The sequence below is a fragment of the Giraffa tippelskirchi genome, chromosome 13 (assembly GCF_054371585.1).
Source record: "Giraffa tippelskirchi isolate mGirTip1 chromosome 13, T2T-mGirTip1v1.2.pri, whole genome shotgun sequence".
NCBI classification, from domain to species: domain Eukaryota; kingdom Metazoa; phylum Chordata; class Mammalia; order Artiodactyla; family Giraffidae; genus Giraffa; species Giraffa tippelskirchi.
This window is the reverse complement of record NC_137287.1, coordinates 68,357,894-68,375,673: the sequence shown is the minus strand read 5'-3', so window position 1 is coordinate 68,375,673 and position 17,780 is coordinate 68,357,894. Positions and strand designations below refer to the sequence as shown.

At 42.7% G+C, this 17,780-nt stretch overlaps 1 protein-coding gene and 1 long non-coding RNA gene across 2 annotated transcripts in view; one reads left to right on the top strand and one right to left on the bottom strand.

Moving 5' to 3' along the window:
• Positions 1-17,780, bottom strand: part of LOC145532204 (uncharacterized) — a 331,653-nt gene that overhangs the window by 275,096 nt on the left and 38,777 nt on the right. Inside the window, exon 2 of the mRNA XM_081556793.1 lies at positions 10,786-10,836. Coding sequence (XP_081412919.1) covers positions 10,786-10,836 — 51 coding nt within the window. The remainder of the gene's footprint in view (positions 1-10,785; positions 10,837-17,780) is intronic.
• Positions 6,940-14,849, top strand: LOC145532205 (uncharacterized). Its single transcript, XR_014073084.1, has 2 exons — positions 6,940-7,315; positions 11,604-14,849. It is a non-coding gene; the product is annotated as an uncharacterized LOC145532205 (long non-coding RNA).

Here is a 17,780-nt window from a genome sequence, read left to right as displayed (position 1 = left end):
CTGCTGCTAAGTCGCTTCAGTCGTGTCCAACTCTGTGCGACCCCATAGACAGCAACCCACCAGGCTCCTCTCTCCATAGGATTCTCCAGGCAAGAACACTGGAGTGGGTTGCCATTGCCTTCTCCAAGAAAAGCTACTCTAAAATAATGCAAATCGGACAAGGTCACAGAGCATGCTAAGAACAGATCTGGTAACCTACATGTACTAAACCCAAGGCTCTCCTTCTATTTCTAGAGCAAAAATTTGGCACAACATAGCATTTTTCTGTTAAGGCAAAACCATTATGAACACTCAGGATCGCAAATACTATCCATTGAGTAAACTCATAAAGTGTGACTGCTCTGAGCTAGCAGGAATTACGAGCCGTAGGGTTTAGTATGTAATTTTACAGAAATGCAATAATGTACCCAACTTTAACACATAAGCACAATATCTGCTCACAACATCCTGGTAGAACTGTAAAAAACATCCTAACAGCTCAGCCAACAGTGCATTTAAACAGGTACAGCCTATTCTTAAGCTGGATTTTTAGAATTAAGGAGTAGTATTTACCACATAGGCTAGTCTAAGCCCTGGAGATAGCTTTACAAGGCTCCACTTAAATTAATTATGATTTTCTTAATGTAGTACATCATTGGTTAGTTGATATGGCCTTGTAACTCCTCCTCGGCTAGAATCCATTGGACCAGAAGGCAACCAATGAGAATAGACATGTTAAGTCAAGCTAGAAGTAAACTCAGCATTAAGAGACAAGAAAAGTAATTAAAACCCAACCTGGGTGGCCAGCTAGTGACCCATAAAGTTTCTCTCTGTCCTTTCTCATGTTTCTGCTCTCAGTCCTGACTTGATTAGATGACTCAATTAAGAAATAATGTTCCAGAAACAGTTCTGTTGCCCAGCTTAGCCCTGATCTCCACTTTTGCCCCCCACCCTGGGATATCACTCTCCACAGCCTCCCACTGCCACTGCCATCTAAGAACTGCAGTGTGACCCAAGAGGGGAAGAAGACCCCCGCTCTACTACAGGAGGGCCCACCTGGAGATCAGGATAGTCTTCGATGCTCTCACCCTGAAGATGAAACTTACAGCAGCCACCTTCCAGAAGCCCCAGGCCAGAAGGTATTTCATGGAAAGAATTACACTGTATCTTAGAGAGTTAACTGTGTTTATTTCCTAATTATTTCCAGCAGCACATATAAACAACCGTTGGTGCTTCTTCAGAGTCATTTCCAAAAGTAACAGCTAAGAATCCTGGGAGAGCAGGGCCTCTGACCACAGTCCTGGTCAAAGGAGGGGCAAAAAGTCCAGGAGACCAGAGAAGAGACCATAGTAATCGTGTCTGATACTGACTAAGCACAAACTGTGTGCCAGGTGCTGTAATGATAACTCCACATGCATTTTCATTTAATTTTAATAGGACCCTATTCAGGTTACAGACACTATTTTATCTCCATGTACTTATTCAATGGATATTTACTGAACACGTACTATGTGCCACATGTTGTTCTAGGCACTAGAAATACAGAAGTGAACAAAGAAGGTAAAATCTCTACCTTCGTGGAGCTTGCCTTCTAATGGGAGACACAAAAGAGAGAGACAGGTAGAATTTATGGTCATAATCGTCACAAAGGCTAAAAGGAAATTAGTGTAGGAAAGGTGGGGATAAAAACCTAGAGGAGTGTCATCTTCAACAGGGTAGCCAAGAGAGGCTTCACTGAGAAGGGGAATTTGAGAAAAGAGGGAGTGAAGAAGTGAGTCAAGCAGGTGTCTGGGAAAGAACATTCCAGGAAAAGGTTCAAACTGCTTAGTTCAAAACTGCTTAGGAGAGAGTCAATGTGATATGTTGTAGGAATAGAAAGGCGGTCAGTGCAGTGGAAGCACAGTTATGGGTGGTCGGCGGAGTATAAGAGCCAGAGAGTTACAAGTAGTGAGACCGTGTAGAGCCTTATTCATCTGATGTACTGAAAGGCCTTTTTCTTTTCCTCTGAGAAGAGATGGGAAGACACTGGAAAATGTAAGCAGAAGAGTTGTATGAAGAGCCTCATGTGCTCATAGTATGGCTCTGGCTGGGTGCTGAACCTGGAATGTGGGGTGGGCCCAAGATGGAAGCCAAGAGAGAAGTTAGAAGGCCACTGCAATAAACCAGCTGGGAAATAATGGACGCTCAGTCCAGGCTGGTAGCAAGGGAGATGGTGAGAACTGGTCAGATTCGAAATGTCAATGCATCAGGAAGGCACAGCTGCAGGATTTGTAAATGAATTGAATGCTGGCTGTGAAGAAGCATGAAGGATGACTCCCAACGTTTTTGACCCCAGTAACCAGAAAAATGGAGCTATCCCTTGCTAAGAGGAGTAAATGGGAGAAGCAGGTCTGGGGAAGGGGTGCATCAGGAGCTCATCCATCCAGAAAGGGATGCTGGCAAAGGGAACGGTATTTTAGATATAGAATCTTTATAAGGTTATGGCTCTCATATTAAGGATACCAGTTCTACCTAAGAGATGCCTCCTTCACTCACTCATTATTTTATACTCATTCACTCATTCATTCTTTTATTCAATAAATGTTTATTGGATGTCCATTGTGTGCCCAACAGTGTGCTAAGTCTCAGACATGCAGTGAGCAAGAAATACTCAGTTCTTTTTCTTATAACACTTACAATACAGAGGGGAAATAAACAATTGTGCAACTACATCTATACCCATCTATGGTAATTACCTATAAACAAAACAAAACCTACTAACAAATAAAAAGTAACTTGCCTATGTAGCTGGGGAGAGACAGGGTTGTAACATAAACACAAGTTATCTTCCTCCAACCCGCTGTATAGCACAGGGAGCTCAGCTAGGTGATTTGTGGTGACCAAGATGGATAGGATGGGGGTGGAGTGGGAGGGAGGACCAAGAGGGGGGGTATATATGTATACATATAGCTGATGAGGAAAGAGGACATCTAAGGATAGCAGACCTTTTAAGTTGCCCCTGGAATGGACAATACATGGGAATCTCCTGTATGTCCAAATGTTATCCTGGGAAATGAATACTCTTCATTTTTTTAGACCCTCATTTTCTCATCTCCAAAAACTGGACTAGATCATTTTCAAGCTCAGTAACTATGACCCCACATTCCTAAAATCTCAGCATTTCTGCACTCTAACTACATTTCTAAAATAAAGATTCTGCCCTGTTGAATGTACTCCTTGTACACCTGCAAGATCCCTTCAAATGGTCATTCAATCCAACAGCGTGATTATGGTAACAATCCAAACCAAATAACCACAACAAACAAAACACTACAGGGTCTGGTTAAAGAATTCCAAATTTTAGCTACTATTTAAAGTATTTATTTACATTTACTTCTAAAACATAGTTTTATTTACCATGCATTGTCCACAATCACAGTACTTTTTCTAGAACTCCATTAATGTCCTAAAACACCTACAAAATACCCATAAATGGAAAATATGGATTTTTTCTGTTAATTACAAATTACTTGTCAGTGTTGGTATACTAAATTAATGGCATCGACTAGAGAAAACAATGCCCCAATAAAATAGTACTGTATACTGACATATTGTTTTAAATGTCTAATTAAATCATTCAAGTAAAATTATCTCATTTTGTAAGTAGAAAAAAATGAGGTTTACAAAATTTCTAGGATGGCTCCAGATCACATGTCACTAAGAAGGTTTTAAATCTGAAATTATTGCTTATAAACTCATGACTCAAATCACTGAATTATTATTAACATTAATAAATACTAATTTTTTAAAAGTAAGTAGTTCTGTTGTACAAGTAAAAAAAATATATGGACCTAGTAAATATAATAAAATTAAACTATGGGGATAAGAGTATCATTCATTCTGGAACCTGAGTGACTTACTACCTTCTACCAGAGTGCAATGGTAACCTTGGTTCAGATAATTAAACCAAGAACAGTCTTGCATATATATATATATATATATATATATATGTGTGTGTGTGTGTGTGTGTATATATATATATATGTTTAATCTTCATTGGCAGAATCTATGTATAAATATTTTAATCATGATTAAATTAAATATGGTTAAAGCATAGGAGTAGAAATGTGCACATGAAGTAGCAAAATATCATGAGATATCTGAACGAATGATTTCGGTAATGCTAAAGAATTTTTTCACCAACCTGTCCCACTAACCTAGACACATCTGAATCAACACATTATCAACATGTTCACACGAGCATGGCATGATAACCTCCACATGGTAAATCAGGGCTTCCTTGGTGGCTCACTGGTAAAGAATCTGGCTGCAATGCAGGAGAAGCAGGTGGGATCCCTGGGTGGGGAAGATCCCCAGGAAAAAGAATTGGCAACCTACTCCAGTATTCTTGTCTGGGAAATCCCATGGACAGAGGAGCCTGGCAGACTGTGGTCCACGGCATCACAAGAGTCAGAATCACTTAACTAAACCACCACCAGCAGCAACATGGGAAAGTAACAGAGAACCTGCTGTTAAATTAAAAAAAAAAAAAGTTAAAGTGTAAATACAAAAAGAGATGTGTGTATTTCTTAGATAGAGAACTTTACTGATTTCCCTTGTGTGAAAACAGGAAATAAGCTCTGCTGTTACATAATATGATTTTCAAATGTTTACAAACCCTAGCCTCTTTTCTTTCTTGCCCTCCAGAGCTCCATTTTATTCCTTCTCCTTCCAATTCACTCTTTTTCTTCTTCACATGCTCCCCCAATACAGCATGATACCTTCCTCTAATATTTTCACCAAGGATAATTCATTCATTCATCCATACATTTAACTGACCTTATTGTTGACCTACTATGTGCCTGGCACAAGATTGTCTTCTGGCCATCAAAGATGAATAATAATATCCCTGATTTCAGGGAAGATGAAATCTAGCTGATGCTGGACCCCATAGTTAAGGAGTTGGAAGTGAGTCATTTTCCTAAAAAACAGGTATCACCTGACCTTTGCTGCAGGGCATGTATTTTTTCCATCTTCTTTCCAGACCACATCTGTTACAGACTATAAGCTCCCTGAACACTGGGACCACACATCAGTCATTTCTATAACCCTAGCATCTAACACAATGCCTGGCACATACTGGGCCTCAAAAATTGTTTTGCATGAATAAATCTGAGTAAATGAAATTAGGTAATCACTATGCATCATGAATGACTTACCAAAAAAATGGAATTTAATTAACAATTTCCCTTTCCCCACAAAGTGCACCCTTGGTACCAGAAGCTGAGTGGGATACTGGTTTCCTAAGCACAGACGGTCCTACTCTGGAAAAATGATGCTTCGTTGACTTCCCAGAATAATCGCATCTCATTTAATATAAAATTCCCTGAGAACCTTCTCCAGTTGAGAAAAGGATGAGCGAGCTGCCCGCGCCACCCTCTCCTGCCTTCTGCGGGGCTCTGCTCCAGGCAGGAGCGCAGCTTCTATGAACTTTTCTCCAGGTTCGAAGTTTGGTCAATTGTTAAAGAATAAATTCTCCTTCCAGAGGCGGGTTTGAGAGCACGGAACCTAAAAAGAGCTGAACGTGCCCGGGAACAAGTGAGCAGAGCGCCGAGGGTCTCTTGAGTTCACCGGGTCTCTCCCGCCCTACCCGCCGCGGGGAACAGCCTGACGACTGCGGGGACCCGCGGCCGCTCGGGGAGGGCAGCCGAGACGGGGAGCCGGAGGGTCCGGGGGTCGGGCGCAGCCCGGGTGCTCTCGGCCTCGGAGAAGCCGCCCAATTACAAGAATTAGCCACCGAAGCTCTAAAGGCGCCCAGCTGCAACTGTAGCGTCCCGGAGCACCATACCCGCCCTCTTTCTGGACCGCTGTTTCTCCCGTCGAGACTGGGGCATCTCAGAGGACCCCCCCCAACTTCCCACTCCGAGCCCCTGGATCTGGACTGCCCTGAATCCCCACCCTTCACCGTCGCTGCCTGGTGCCGGGTTCTTCTGCCTCCTCTTGTCCGGGTCTTCCAGGGTTCGGCAGCGATGCTCCACCCCAGGCAGCCCCGAATGAGAAGCCACTCCATCTCCTAGACTCACCGGTTTCCAACCTCTGAGACCCTCCTGGCTCGCCACTCCAGGATGGCGCGCCAAGGTCACCAGAGAAGGTGTGACAACCAACCTCCACCTTCTCTCTCCCCAAATCCCTCCCTTTCCGAGACCCCCAGGGCCGGTTCCTTGAGCGTTCCTCCCCGCAGGTGGAGGATCTCCTCCCCTGGCTCCATTGGGATCCCACCCTGCCTTGACCCCCCGCGTCCTCGACCCTCCCGTGACGCTCACCTCTCCCGGCGAGGGTCGCAGGCAAGTCTGCTATCCTCAGAGAGCGAGGGCAGGAGATAAGCCTCCCACTCGCTCCAGGGGAGCGACGGGGAAACCGACGCAAACTTCTGCTGCACTTACTTCGGGCCGACGCTGCCGCCCCCTCGCCTCTTCTCGCTTTCCTACAGGCAGCTGCTCCACGGCGGTGACCTGGAGCCGGCGCGCTCGCATTACCCTCACCAGAGCCGCCGCGAAATGCGTAGGGCTGGGAGGTCTCTACCGGACGAGCGCGCCCGGGGCCCGAGTCCCGGGGCCGAGGTCTGGCCGCCGTGCTGGGCGGCGACCGCCCCAGCAGCCCGGGGATGCTGCGCACGGCGCCCCGCGCCCAGTTCCTCCGCTGGGTCGTTTCTGTCCGAGTTGCAGTTTCAGTGCCTGCCAGGTCTGCAGCACCCTCTCCGTCCTTCCCAGGAAACGACTTTCAATCCACCTGGCGGCTCGCGAGGCTCCCCCGCGGGCTGGCAGCGCCACAGCGGGTGCAGAGGAGTGGGAGGGGCGCGGGAGCCGCGGCCGCCCCAGTGCGCCTCCAGCTTCCCAGCTGCGCGAGAAGCGCGCGGCTCTTTCCAGCCGCTCTCCTCGGGACTGCAGTCCTGACGTCACCCCAGCCCCCCCACCCGGCGGAGGAGCCGCGCGGAGGGTGGGGTGCGGGGAGCGAGGGCGCGGAAGTGTGAGCGGGACTGGGAGCGCGTGTGTGTGCACGCGCGCGTGGGCCTCGCTAGCCCGGGGACCGGTCGGAACCGCAGCTGGATCCTGCGACGAGCCAGAGACCGAGCTCCCTGCAAACAGGAGCCGAGGGGCGGCCGTGAACCGCCGGGGGCGCTCGGTTCCAAGTTGGGGCGGCGATACTACGCACACCGAGTTTGGATGCGACCAAAGGGGCAGGATTAATGCGATAGGAGGGTTGGGAAAGCAGGAGCTGGGAGTGCCCTTGGAGTTGGGCACTATCTTCCCCCAAAGTTGGAGGAAGCACGAGACGCCTTTAAAAAGCTGCACTGGAGGTACAGGAGGAAGAGGGGAGTGGACCGGGGCGGGAGGGGGGGTGCTGATTTTCACACTCTTGTAGGAAGGAGGCGGGATGAGGAGCTCTGAGAATCCTCCGGGCCTTCACGGCCGCCGCTGGTCACAGGAACGAATCCTCTTGGGCGCGCCAAGGGCGGCTCTGGCCTGCTCCGAGCTCACCTGCAGCCCGCCGCCGCTGCGCCCAGAGAAGTTGACACAAAGAGATCAAAGGGGCCCGGCCTTCTGCGCCTAATTCCCCGCCCTGCGCGACCCTGGGGGAGTTTTCGACAGAAGCTGGGTAAGCACTCCCGGAACCAGAGAAAAGAGGCCAAGGCCGGGTTCCGGATGCCCCATACCCTGTCGTTGGGTCTGAGGCCGTGGTGGTTACAACTCCCTGGAGATCGTCGACCATCGTAGTGCGTCTCCGCCACCCACCAGGAACTTACTCTCGGAGGAGGCCTGAGTCGTCACCTAACTTGCCTAGTTCTCTGAAGTTATGCTGGGGACCCAACAGGGAAGTGACTTTCTGCGGAGACGCCAAATGAAGGGTCTTAAGAGGTTCTAGAATGGCTAAAGGTTTGTCCCTCTGCAGCGACCCCGCCGTCAGTGGGGCAGAGTGCGCGTCTCCGTGCGCCCGCGGCGCTCTGTACCCTGCGGCTGTGCCCAGCTCCGGGCCGACCGCAGCCTGGGGGTCGGCGCAAAATGTGTAGGAGCACCTCCTGCTCAGGCTGGATCCGCTGTCAGCAGCGAGGAGTCAGACATTCACTTCAGTGACCAAGGGAGCAGCCAGCAATTTAGCCCCGGTCGAGTGGCAGTGCTTTTTAAATGCAAGCGTCATCCTTCCTGAATCCAGAACACTGATCGCCGAGATGCCACTTTCGTGAAAATACTTGCCTAAAATGAAAAAGGTGACGGTAGGAAGCGAGAAAGAAACAGAATGGGAGGAAAACGACCCCCTCCACAAACACGCTTTTAACTTCAACTTCTCAAAGTTACTCAAAATATGATCCAGAAGGAGCAGAAAGTTTCACTGCAATCTTGAATCTCCGAGGAAGCTGAACAAAACAGAAGCAAGTGTGGAATCTTGGTCTACTGTCTTACGTATAATAATCTTAGGAATTCCCACATTTGAAAGAGAATTCTAGCTAATTAGGCAACGTCATGGATATCCTTAACTAGGGATTGGAGTTAACAAATAAATAGAATACTTAAAATTAGTAAAGATACAGCATGTTCCTAATTAGAACAGAGAACAAGGGAATTTCAGAGGACACTGGGTACCAGCCTCCAGGCCATCTTGCAACCGACCTATTTTTTAATATATAAATTTAAAAACACCCTGTCATCATGAAGGAATTACATAACCAAGTGCTAGTGATGCATGTTTCAGAAACAGCAATTCCTCAGCAGGAATCACTGTTCCTAATAATGTTAATTCAGATTAATAGTGTGGGAATAAGCAAGTCATTGGCCAAAAAATAAAAAGGTTTGAAAACAAGACGGTGAAGTGGCAGCCATGCTGGTACCTATGCACCTTCTAAGTTGGGTCACAATTCTGTTTCTAAGAGCTCCATGTCAACAGCTAATTAGTGATGCTATATTAGCAGGTATGACAACCTGGCTGACACAGCCACAGTAAGTAATGGCAATTTGATGTGGCAAGCCTAAGCATCCTTCCTTGATTTCCTGTTGTTATTTGGTTCACAGCTGCAGGATAACTTTTTTCACATTCTGAACTGATTGGTTGTTTGCATATCTGTCTAGCTTCTAAATTTATAATCTCCAGGGCAGTAATTTTGTCTTCCTTTCCACGTGAAACAGTGCAGTGTCTGATAAATGGTAGGCACTTGATAAATACATATTGATTTAATTAATTGTTTTTTAACGAGTATGAAATAACTACATTTTAAAATTTGTTTTAAATGGACTCATATGCCATCTATGTGAAGAAACTATATATCTGATATAAAACAAATATGTTTATATATGAAATGGAAAGGAGAAGAAGAAAAATCAGTTCTCAAAAGAATAACCCTCCATAGTTGATCATGTTAAATTATCCACAGAAACATCACCTGCTGCTCTTATTATATAAGAATTATTTCATGTTTGTCTATTGACATGTACATGTTTTAAAAGTTTAGTATTTGGAACTCAGAATCACTCAATTCCAAAGTGCATTACAAATATTTTCCTATTGGTCAGAAGGGAGCATGTCATTTAAGTTGGGTGCATGCATATATGATAAGGTAAGAAACACTGTTAGCTCAACTCACCCTGGACTTTGCTGTAATCAACATGTGGACATTCACAAGTGTCCAGACACTGCCATATGGCCAAGTAGGTTGAAGCAAAGCTTGTGTGATGTGCCCCCAAATAAAGGCATGATAGTTGACCAGGAAGTTCAGCTCATGCACACTTCTTCAGAGTCCAAATGGAAAATTAGCTACACACACACACACACACATGTGCACACCAGTCCATAACTACTGGAGAGCCAAAACATCAAGTTTACAAAGAAGGAATGGCTCTATTGGGAGTAGAGATGGCAGTGTTCTGGGCAGGGGGACACTATTTCAATATAGCAGTGGCTTTTCATAATATACTCTGTAACATTAAAGTCTCTAAATCAAACCCTCTAGCAAATACATGTTGGCAAAACTATGTAGACTCATAATTCTGTCCTTCCAGAAGTTATCTCCTGAGCAAAACAAGCTCCTTAATACAGCTTCTCATTTTTCGCCAAAAAAAGAGGCAAGAATAAGGGTAAAATTCATTTCATATAGGACTTATCTAAAAAAACAGTTAATACATATATCTCATATATATGTGTGTTATCTATATATCTCAGTTACAGATTACGATTTTCATAAATCTGCCCAATTATGTAATACATTTTCTAGAGAAACATTTAAAAAGAGCCTAGAAGAGCTCATGATGAAGAAAACATCACAATTTTCAACCACTGTCTTTAGAATGTAACAAATTTGGAATGAATCACTGGAGTTTTCCTGCAACTTCTCTCAAGACTTGGATTTGCTCTTAATATTTCTGCTTCATGATATATTAATAACTTAGTATTTGAACTTCTTAAGTATTGCCCTCTACTCTTGGTAGAGTTAACCCCAAAGACAAAATCTAAGTGACTGATTTCTTTTAAAACGTTGAAATCCTAAATTCAACTTGATAAATTTGATGAATTCAAATTTTAAAACTGTCACAACTGAGACAAGTAGTTGACATGTAATTATATTGATTTGTAGATAATAATCCTGAAATACTATTACAGGTTAGCAATAAGTTTGTGATGAAAGTTGAATTTTTGGCTGGTGTTATTATATTAAAAAATAATGACAACATTTTACTTATACACGTGTTCATATACTGTAATTATACTTCTCCATAGATTTCCAAGTAGGACTTAGAGCATTCCCTGGAGATATATTTTCATGAATTATGGAGTACTTACCCAAAATGGACTGTATTGGCACCAGAGAACATTTTGGTCTCATTATAAACCCTGAAGAGCAATAGTAAAGAGACAATTTGTTATTGTTTTCAGTTAACATTTGAGGGAAGGCTTTTATGGCTGGTAGGTTTTTTTATAGGGTGGGATTTTATATAAGGGGCATTCATATACGTTAAATAAGCAGAGTAACAAAATGCAGCCTTGACGTACTCCTTTCCAAATTTGGAAACAGTCTGTTGTTCCATGACCAGTTCTAATTGTTGTTTCTTGACCTGCATACAGATTTCTCAGGAGACCGCTAAGGTGGTCTGGTATTCCCATATTTTTCAGAATTTTCCACAGTTTGTTGTAATCCACACAGTCAAAGGGTTTAGCGTAGTCAGTGAAGCAGAAGTAGATTTTTGTTTTGGAATTCTCTTGCTTTTTCTATGATCCAAAGGATATTGGCAATTTGATCTCTGATTCCTCTGGCTTTTCTAATCCATCTACTACATCTGGAAGTTCTCAGTTCATGCATGTACTGTTGAAGCCTAGCTTGAAGGATTTTGAGTATTACTTTGCTAGCATGTGAAAGTGCAATTGTACGACAGTTTGAACATTCTTTGACATAACATCACTGACTCAATGGACATGAGTTTGAGCAAACTCTGGGAGATAGTAAAGGACAGGGAAGCCTGGCGTGCTGCAGTCCATGGCGTTGCAGAGAGTAGGACACAACTTAGCTACGGAGCAATAACAACAGCAACTCCTAGATGTGGGTTTGCTTGTAAGTGAAAACAACACTCCTAGTTACAAAGTCTTTCTATTCTCCATTACAGGTGTCAAGGCAAGAAAAATCCTAACCAAGGGAGTGGATGTAGAAGGTCAAGTACCTATTAGACTTCATTCCTGCCTTCAACGAGTCTGCAATCTGGTATCATTCTATTTTCCTACCTTCTTTGTAAAGTCCCTAGGAAAGGTGCTTTGGGATCTAGGAGTCCATAGAACTAGACCTGGGCAAGTAGGGAAGAGCTAAATTTACAGAAATGAATTAAACTTTATTAAAAGGTCTCAGGAAGTATTTGTAAGTGGATTTGGTTACAATATGTGATTCTTCCTAAACTGTTAAGAGAAACTTCAGCCCAAATGTAAAAGGACACGTGCTTTTATCCTTTAGTCCATCGGGAACACTTACTTGGTTAACCCCATTTTCTGCCTGGTCCCCTTCCATTTTTGCATAGTGTAGCCTTTTTTCATTTACGTTGTCTAAGTCAGGCAATTAGAACTGAAGCACCTCTGGGCCGAGCCCTTGTCTGCCTATGTGTTTATCAAGCATTACGTACACTTACTGCACTCTATAAATAATAATAACAGTAATCACCCTCTATACAAAATTAGAATGTGAGCATATTTCATCCAGTCTAGTATGCTGATTTGCTTTAGTGCATCATAATTATCTCATGAAACCAAAGGTATAATGGGCACTACATTATACAATCTTCCAAAAATATGTTACTATATATTTTGGCAGGGAGACGCACCTGCAGTTTTTCTCCACCCACCTCTAGGCTACAGAAATGGCAGGGTGATACTTAAGTGGTATTTGTGTTGCAAAGTATTCAAAGTAATCTCCTTTTAAGCCTTTTCCATCCACAAAGCCAGGCAGCATTAAGTATGGTTAAGATATATTTGTCCAGAAGGAATAAATTAAACAAGAAGATGGGAGTGTATAATTTGTCCCACATAAAGGACATGAGAATTATAGATTGCCACACACTTATTGCAGGAAACATAGGGCCTGGGGGCATTTATGTGCGCTGTTGTTGTTGTTGTTGTTCAGTCACCTAGTTGTGTCCAACTCTTTGCGACCCCATGGACTGCAGCACGCTAGGCCTCTCTGTCCCTCACCATCTCCCAAAGTTTGCCCAAGGTCATGTCCATTGCATCGGTGATGCCATCCAGCCATCTCATCCTCTGATGCCCTCTTCTTCTGCCCTCAATCTTTCCCAGCATCAGGGACTTTTCCAATGAGTCAGCAGTTCGTATCCGATGACCAGAATACTAGAGTTTCAGCTTCAGCATCAGTCCTTCCAACAAATATTCAGGGTTGATTTCCCTTAAGATTGACTGGTTTTATCTCCTTGCTGTCCAAGGGACTCTCAGGAGTCTTCTCTAGCACCACAGTTCCAAGGCATCAATTCTTTGGCACTCTACCTTCTTTACGGTCCAGCTCTCACAACCATACATAACTACTAGGAAGACCATAGCCTTGACTATACAGATCTTTGTTCACAGAGTAATGTCTGCTTTTCAACACACAGTCTAGGTTTGTCATAGCTTCCCTGCCAAGAAGCAAATATCTTCTAATTTGATGGCTTCAGTCACCATCTGCAGTGATTTTAGAGCCCAAGAAGAGGAAATCTGTCACTACTTCCACCTTTCTCCCCTCTATTTGCCATGAAGTAATGGGGCCAGATGCCATGATCTTAATTTTTTTAATATTTAGTTTTAAGCCAGTTCTTTCACTCTCCTCCTTCACCCTCATCAAGAGGTTCTTTAGTTCTTCGCTTCTGCCATTAGAGTGGTAACATCCACATATCTGAGGCTGTTGTTTCTCTAGCCTATCTTGATTCCAGCTTGTAACTCATCCAGCCTGGCATTTCTTACGATGTGCTCAGTGTATAGATTAAACCAACAGGGTGACAGCCCTGTCATACTCCTTTCTCAATATTGAACCAATCAATTGTTCCATACAGAGTTCTAACTGTTTTTCTTTTTGACCTGCATACAGGTTTCTCGGGAGACAGGTAAGATGGTCTGGTATTCCTATCTCTTTAAGAACTTTCCACAGTTTATTATGATCCACACAGAAATTCCCTGGAATTTCTCTATGATCCAGTGAATGCTGGCAATTTGATCTCTGGTTACTTTTCCTTTTCTAAACCCAGCTTGGACACCTGAAAGTTCTTGGTTCACATAATGCTCAAAACTAGCATGCAAAATTTATGTGTTAACCACTGGTAACTGCCAATGGCCACCATTGCAAACTGTTTGAACTTTCATTGTTTGATTAAACAGCAATCAGAACATCAGCCTTGAGTTCATTGTAAAAAACCGGGAACTTCCTCTCATCTTCAAACTCAGAGGAAAGAGCAAAGAAATTGCTGGAAACATTGTCAAAAATATCTCCCAGTTTGTAATATGCAGAGCTGCTGATCTTTTCCTGCAACAGAGTTACCAGGTTGAGGTAATTAAGCTAGAACTGTAGCGTAAATCATTAAGTAGACAGGTCACATGTCCAAAACACCTATGACATTTGAAAATATACAGTGTAGAAAGAGCTGTACTACATAAAATTGAAAATCTCACATCATTTTACTGCCTAAGAAAAGGGAGCTCCCCGCCTTCCTTGCTTTTTGCCTGGGGCTTTTCTTCTGATGCAGTAATGTTATTTTAATGTGTCAGGATGGAAACCTCGGCCAGAGACTTCTGCAGTCACAAACTTCAGTGTCTCCAGCTGTATTTTTAGTCTTCTGAATTAATTGGATATAGCACCATATAGTAAGAAATCCCTTTGACACCGCTGCAGAAATACCTAAGGCAAAGTTCCCAGAAAGAACTGCTCGCTGGCTGGCCACAGAGTAGAGACATGGCGAAGGCACTGAGTCTGCACAATCCTGACTCCTTCCATCCTCTCCAACGGAGCAAAAACCCATCAATTTTTACAGTACATAGAGCTGACTCGGGAGGATGTTATCATTTAAAACATTACCCAATCCACCATAATAATCATTAGGTTTGTATGTCTTCAACAACTGCTTAAAAAAAAAATGACTTAATCTAGTCTTCAGATTTGTGTGTAAAATACCATGGCAAATGAGAAATGCAGGTCAAAATGTCTCCAGGACATTTCCATTAAAATGATAAAAGGAGAAATGCATGGTACCTGTTCTCTAGCAACCTCTTCTGAAGTTTGAAACTATACATCTTAGTTAAAACACCATCAGAAGACACATACTTCTCAGTCTTCAGCAGGAAAAAATACATATGCTCATCAGGAAAGAATGTATATATCAAAAGAAAAATATTTATAGCAGGGGGATAGGTGAGATTAAGGTGATAAAGGGCATTTTCTGGCTTGTGTGTAAGTGTATATCACTGTCCCCCACCCAGAGATCTATTGGCAAGAGAAGTGTATTGGTCAGGGTTCAAGATAGGGAACAGAAATTATTCTAGATATTTTAAGGAAGCAGTGATTCAAGGTCCAGAATTTGGTTGCCACAAAATCATTGGAAGATCCATTGGACAAAGTTCTGACGGCAGACTTGAGACTCTAGAAATGATATGCAAAAAATATATAGAACTGAATTCTCAAGTGAGCCGTGACCTACCTCTGAGGCTGCCATTGCGGCTATGAGTTCAAAATATGTCGTTTTATTGTACTGCTGCAAGCTGTTTCTGGACATTCAGAAAGAGGCCTCTGAATGGAGATTCCTGGACTATAGGAAAGCAGATATGTGGGTGAGGGTGCCTGGCCTTGAGGGCCTGAGTTCTTGACTGTAACTCCCTCTAGAAAACTGCAGTGTGGTGGTCGTTCACCAAGGCTGGTGTGATGAGGGCAGATTGCCTCCATGGGACCAGCCAGGTAAAGCCTTTGTAATTATCTGACCCTGAACAATCCCATGTAGGATTTTGGCCCAGACCTGGAGTCCTCAGGGACATGTAAGAAATGCTCTGTAGGTGGAGGATTAAAGCCCTTTAAGAGAGTGTGGGTCAGGGAAGAATTATATAAATACTATACATATATGTATGTGTTTAAATGTATGTCTATTAACTCCCTGCACTTGTGGTGGCCTGGAGAAATAGATTACATATTTTCATACTACATCCACATAAAGCTATGAAAAAAGATATTTTTTTAAAAAACAAAGATCCAAGACACCATGAAGAAAGGTACTATTCTTTCAAAGTTTACTTGCTGATCTGTTCTCCAGGATGCCAGGAATACCTTAAACTATAACAGCAACATTAACAATGACCCTGGTATCTGGATTTTTTTTTCTGGAACTCTGAATGTTTTGAAAACAACAACAGGAAACCAAGTGAGGGACAAGTCCCAATATCCAAGCACTAACTCTTCTTGAAACACTTCCAAGGAGGTGGTCCATGTCTTGCTCACGTGCTGATCACACATGGCCCCCTTTCTCCATTCTATGACTCCCCGGAAAACGATGCAAATTGGACAAAGGGAAATAGGTCATTTCTTCTCAGACTTTTGATGGAGACTTTATGCATCCCTTAAGCTATTTTTTGTTTTTGTATCTTGTCTTCCTGAATGCCACCTATATACGCGTTTCTGAAACTAAAGTGAATCAGAGGGACATGGAGATGGATGTACATCCTGGTTTAAAACACAGGCCTTTCTTGTCTTGAGGACTAACAAAAGGATTCTTATACATCTAATTTAGGGAGTTTCTTTTAAAATACAGCTGAAGTCCAATTATTTTATGTTGAATATTTTTAGTATTTGGCCTATATATGGGACATATGTTTCTGGCTGCCCCAACACTTTTGAAAACCCTTCTAATTTTGGGAAATGTTCCACTTTGTAAATTCCACCTTTTCAAGATTAAAAAAGTGAATGTCTCTCTTCCTCAACCTCCTTTGCAGCTAGAACACAGGCAGGTGACCACATGGTGTCAGTGGTCTGTTACACCCACAGGAGACTTCAGGTCAGAAGGGAATTGCATGAGAAATAACCTCTAGGTAAAGTATCCATTTTGCTAGAGAGACTGATGGAGAAGACTTTCAGCTTTCAGCAGAAGCTGTGATTGCAAAGTAAAATCTTTATAGGTGGAATCCCTTTTGGCAGCGGGAGCAGTTGAAGCCAAGTTGAATTGCTGGCAGCCTTGCAAAACCAAGTATATCTAATGCAGTGGCAACTGTGGCCATAATTTCTCCTAAAACCAATTCTATGGTGTGGTTTAGAAATTTTAGTAGAATGTTAGCCCTGAGCTTGTTTTTCTATATTGGGATTATGTTGAATCTATAGATCAATTTGGAAACAATTTTAACAATGTTAAGTCTTCCAACCCAGAAATATGACATATTTCTCCTTCTGTTTAGATCTCTTAAAATCTCTCTCTGCATGGATTATGGTTTTCAGTGTATAGATTTTGCACATTGTTTGTCAGATTTATCCCAAATATTTTATCATTTTGGTGCTGCTGTAAATGATACTATTTTTCAGTTTTCAATTTCTGACAGCTCACTGCTAATATATAGAAACACATTGACTTTTGTATGTTGTTGTATCTGGTAACTTTTCTAAATTCAGTTTTTAGTTCTAGCAACTTCTTTTTATACATTTTCATCATATTTTTCCCATAGGTAATTATGTCATGTGTGAATAAAACCAGTTTCATTTCTTCCTTTCTGACCCTGATGCATTTTATTTCTTTTCCTTGCCTGTCAACACTGGCTAAAAAGTCCACATGATGATGAATAGAAGTGGTGAGACATCCTTGCCTTGTTTCTTATCTTAGAGGGGAAGTACTCAGTCTTGTACCATCGCTGTGATGTCAGCCAAAGTTTCTTTATATATATATATATCCATCCTTTATCAAGTTGAGAAATCAGAAATTTTTAATCAGAAATGGAATTTTTTTCAAATACTTCTTCTCTGTGTGTTGAGCTATTCATATGGTATTTCTTTTTCACTTGCTAATATGATTAATTATGTTCATATATATTCAAATGTGAAACCAATTCTGCATTCTTAGAATGAGTCTCACTTGGTCATAATATATTATCTTTCTTAATATACATTGGTAGATTTGATTTCTAGTTTGGTTAAGAATTTTCCATCTATGTTTACCAGATATAATGCTCTGTAGTTTTCTTTTCTGTGGTATATTTGTCTGGTTTTGTTGTACGGATAATGTTATTCACATGGAATGAGCTGAAAAGTATGCTCTATGTTTCAGTATTCTAGAAGAATTCATAGAGAATTGGTT